General features: G+C 33.5%; 1 protein-coding gene across 1 annotated transcript; it reads left to right on the top strand.

Annotated features, from left to right (window-relative positions):
* Positions 1–421: 421 nt before the first annotated feature.
* Positions 422–3,692, top strand: LOC107868027 (inositol transporter 1-like; the record flags this gene model as incomplete). The annotated part of the gene is given in 5 exon segments (XM_047411964.1): positions 422–471; positions 1,127–1,457; positions 1,984–2,151; positions 2,501–2,586; positions 3,433–3,692. Coding segments are annotated over 4 exon segments (531 nt in total). The 3' UTR covers positions 3,506–3,692.
* Between the last annotated feature and the right edge of the window lie 1,470 nt (positions 3,693–5,162).

Below are 5,162 nucleotides of genomic sequence, written 5' to 3'. Positions count from 1 at the left end.
ATATTGAGTACTTTCAGCTGTTTGACACCAAAACAGAGAACATCTTATTGGTTAAGGGGCTCTTCTTTTATGTCCTTAGTGTAACTACTTAGGATTAGATAGAATTATCAGAGATTGTAGTAAAGGCTTATGAAGAGAACCTAGGGATGTAATTTAGTCTAAGTTATGGTCGTGAAATTGGCTTTCGAACACGCTATATCATCTATTGGGATAAGTTAATTAGCGGCAAGAATCTTCATGACACCAAAGCAAATTATATCTTTTTTCTAAAAGCTATGAAGTTATTGCATTTGTTTTCTCAAACAAATATGTTCTCTCTATTTGTTTTCGCATCTTATATTATCAATTATCTAACCTTACTATGATTAAATTATCTCACAAATTTTATACTTGACTCTAGCGGTAATATCTGGTGCACTTTTGTACATTAAGGATGATTTTGCTGAAGTCAGTCAAATCAGTTTCCTACAGGTACATGAATAACCAATTTCATTATGAGATCTAACGTGGAATCTGGACCTAACCTATAAATAAAAAGTGACCGCAACAACTACTTTTTAAAGCTGGTCCATTTTTATCATATGACTTGTTGGAATGATAGAAAATTCATGGATGGGACAGGAGTGGGTGTAGTTGGAGCTCAAGTATTACTCTACCGATGATATGATGATAACATATCGTTATCTTAGTATCTGAGAAAAGGATGTTAATTTGAGCCGTCTTGTCAGTTTACATTGAAAGGATTGTTCAAACCTTATTCGAAGAATTTCTGATAATTAAATGGGTTAATCTAATATGGTTGAGCCAATGTGAAACTTTTTTGTTTTAGTGGTAACATGTTTGAAGAGAAAATTTGATGCAAAGACATGATGTTACTTGTATTTATTGTGATGATGCAAACATGGGATGTGATTTATCAGCTATCAAATGTGCTTTACTTCACTGTAGTAGTAAACACTCCAACTTTGTTACCAGTGTTGCCTTCGCTAATTATACAATAAATAGGACTTCCAATTGCCCACCTCCTCCTCATTTTCTACATCGAGTCAATAACACTTAATAGGTGGTACTATTTTTGGCCAATTTGGTTTTTCTCCCCTAAAAGTTTTGCTTCATGATTTTGTAGGAAACTATTGTCAGTATGGCATTGGTTGGTGCGATGATTGGAGCTGCTGCTGGGGGCTGGATTAATGATTATTTTGGACGGAAGAAAAATACTGTCTGCTGATGTTTTCATACTGTGATCTGTGGTAATGGCTGCAGGTCCAGATCCATACATTCTTATACTTGGACGACTCTTAGTAGGTCTAGGAGTTGGTGTTGCTTCTGTCACTGCTCCTGTTTACATCGCTGAAGCATCACCATCAGAAATTCGTAGGGGCCTTGTGAGCTCTAATGTACTAATGATTACAGGCGCACAATTTCTATCCTATCTCGTGAATCTGGCTTTCACAGTGGTTAGATATTTCTTCTTTAACACCCTCTACACTAGCTTGTAATTGTGACGTAAAAGAAGCCATGTCATGCTAGCAGCTATAAATAGTTACCAACCTATAAATTTCATATCTTTTAGTGATAAGAGGTGTCTATTTGATTCTAGCGATGAAATGATGTCTTGATTACGACGACAACAACATCAACAACTTACCCAGTATAATCCCGCAAGTGGTGGTGGGGTCTGGGGAGAATAGGTTAGTGTACGCGGACCTTATCTCTGTCTCATAGAGATACAGAGGTTGTTTTCGATAGACCCTCGGCTTATAAAACCTGCCAATTAGTATGCAAACGGGGGTACAAATATGGAAGCAATAACAACAACTGAACAAAACAATGCAGAATAACGCAACATGAAGGATATTGCACAACAAAAAAATAATGGCTCAATTATCAACTGATCTCTTATTCTTGCTTTTGCAAAATTAAAGAATTTCATCTACTGCTTCAAACTAAAAAGATTATTCGGTTCCCTTTTTCTCTGGCCAGTGCATTGAGGGGGCGGAGTCCACACTGTTAATGGCATCTGGAATGTGTGCTAGCACCATTTTGCTTATGGCATTGGTTCCAGCTGGTGGTCATATTGTGACAACAATAGATTGCTACAGGAAGACTAGAATTTTCATTGAGACAGTACTCCCCAAAATGGGGATCAAGGTTCTCTCTGTTTTCTTTTATCCAGTTTGAGGAATTTGATGAAGGAAGTAGGAAAACATTGTTCAACTCTATAGAGATCTGAAGAAGCAGGATAGTTCTGAGATTTTACAGATAACATTAATACTAATAGATTCTCTAATGCGAGAGTAACTTTTTAAGATATGTAGTATTTATCAGTGAAGGTATATGGCCAGGTCCAGTAGGTATCTAAGGTTGCTGATGATATTAGTATTTTGCATTCCACAACAAAATATATTGGTGGTCACAATGATGTGTGTGTCAAAAAGATGTTCCTTGTTACATCCTGGCAAGCTACTCTGTTGCTGAAATGTCAAATTTTATGTTTTAGGTCATTGTTGGTTGGTCAGTGGTTCCAAAAAGCTTGTGGCTCAAGTTCGAACCCTCCATAACATTGTCAGTGGAACACTTAACCCTGTGAGTTGATCTCGCCTTTTTAAAAGTTTCTTATATAAATGTATCGTATGGTCTCCTTTCGGGCTATGTTGCTTGGACTCTTCAAAAGTGTTAATGGGTGCGTGTTGGATTTTCCAAAAATAGCTTTCGGGTAGTGCCTAAATGCTCGTTTTTAGTTGGTTATCTGGATTGTTGATTGAACTTTAAAGTCAATTTAGTTAAAGGCAATTGACATTTACTATTATTATTATGATGTCTGCTGCCTTCTATATCTGTTTTCAACAGATGGCTAGCTACCTTATCATACGAGGTCTGAAGACTGCATCTTCGTGTGCACCGGGATGGAGTAAATTGACTACGGAGTTCAAATCTAACTATCTATACGCTAAGTTGTTTGGACTCTTTAAAAATGTCACCACATCTGTATCGAATTCTTCAAAATACACTATTTTTGAAAGATTCGGTACGCACCCGTCGACATTTTTTAAGAGTCAAAGAAACATAGCCTACAGGGACCATATAAGTGAGTACGGAAATTTTTAGTTGGAAGAGATACATAGAGTATTACTAATGCCACAAATACCTATTCATCAGTACTACCTACGATGTAATTTTTTTAATTTACAAATGAATTTTCATTCTGATACCACAACAGTGTATGATATTACAACTATTATCCTGATAGCTTTTGTGTTGGTTTTCTTTGAATAAAAAAATCTTACTATTTGCTGTACTGAATAAAATTTCAACATATCCTTTGAGGATAACACCTAAATGTGAATCATGGTTGGAAAGATGAAAAAAATGTATTTTATACTTAGATTTTGAACTTTTAAACTAATTTAATCATCAAATCTAATTTAATAGGTGTTTGATCCTGAATGTTCAAGAGATTGATACAACGGGAAAATGCATCTGCTATTGTAAACTTTATAAATAGTATATATACAAATGTAAATAGACAACAGTCACATGATGTGTGAATGTCATGTGCACATTCAATAGTATAGTATTTCCATAGTTGTATAGTGTACTCATTGCACATTTATACATTTATAATTGATTTTGAAAGAATTTATGTAACTCCGATGATTGATCTCCAAGGCAGTGAGGTGGGTATTTTGAAAGGATAAATTCCAAAGTTAGCATCTACGAAGGCTAAATTTAGTACTTTCAGCTGTTTAACACCAAAACAGAGAACGCGTTGGGTCCGTACATCATACGGGCATACCTATCTAGTAAGGGAGAATCTTTATTTTTGGTAGTCCTCACAACCTCTTAGAGCCACTCTTATGTTCACATAATTGTTGTAGTTGATTTTTTTTTTCATGCATTGTCATTTTTTGTGAGCCAACCTTATGCTTGCACATAGTACTATTTTTGTTTAATTTATATAATTCTATATGTGGCCCTTTTGCCCCTCCCTGCATCCGTCCTTTAATTTTTTATTTTTCTTATAGTTATTTTTCTTATTTTTCTGAAGTCATTCACTTTTTTAAAATAAAATATGTTTTTATCAATTTATTTTTAATTAATACTTTCTTCGTTTCAAAATAGTTGACATGTAATTCTTTCGTTTCAAAATTAGTTGACATGTATATATTTTGCACAACACTTAAAAAAAAATTAATAAGGGGTGCAAATTAACTAATATGCCCTTATTATCTTTTTAATATTGGTTACATAAATCTTATTCAATTAATGTGAAAATTAATTACTAAAGATATAATTGAAAAAAATTAAATCTTGATCTTTTATATATGTTATTGTAAAGCTGAGACGTGTGGATGTCCACTACTCTAGAAATTACTTTTACTACTTATCTCTATTATTTTCCTCCATTATGAAGATAACCTCCATCATCATTTAAGATCATTACTCTTGTAACCTCTCACATCCATAAGCTCGATAACCTTTTGCATGCCTCTATATGACACTATAAATAGAGGCATTAGGATTCATATTGTGTACGCTTATACACTTGAACAATTGAAATAATGAAAAACTCTATCTCTTGTCTTGTCTCCTTATTTTCTTGTTTACTGTAACCACTTGTTATTCCAATTACTTCATCCATAAATCTTTTCTTTATTTCAAAATAACGATATGCTCTAAAAAAGTAAAGGACAAGCTTCTATTCTAGAAGCGGTAGCTTTCCGCCTCCCTCGGGATGAGAAGATTATAAATTATTCATGTTGAACTACATACAATAATTATTGATTTTTTCTAATTTATTTTTTAAAATTTAAATTAATAAGGGGTGCAAATTAACTAATATGACCTTATTATCTTTTTAATATTGGTTACATGAATCTTACTCAGTTAATGTGAAAATTAATTACTACAGATATAATTGAAAAAAAAATTAACTTTTGATCTTTTATATATGTTGTTGTAAAACTAATACATGTGGATGTCCACTACTTATCTCTATTATTTTCCTCCATTATGAAGATACCCTCCACCATTTATGATTATTATTTTTGTAACCTTTCACATCCATAACCTCAACAACCTTTTGCATGCTCGACTCTATAAATACAGGCATAAGGATTCATATTGTATACACTTGTACACTTGAACAATTGGAATAAAGA

This window comes from Capsicum annuum, chromosome 4, assembly GCF_002878395.1.
Source record: "Capsicum annuum cultivar UCD-10X-F1 chromosome 4, UCD10Xv1.1, whole genome shotgun sequence".
Taxonomy (NCBI): domain Eukaryota; kingdom Viridiplantae; phylum Streptophyta; class Magnoliopsida; order Solanales; family Solanaceae; genus Capsicum; species Capsicum annuum.
This window is presented reverse-complemented; position numbering and strand designations above follow the sequence as displayed.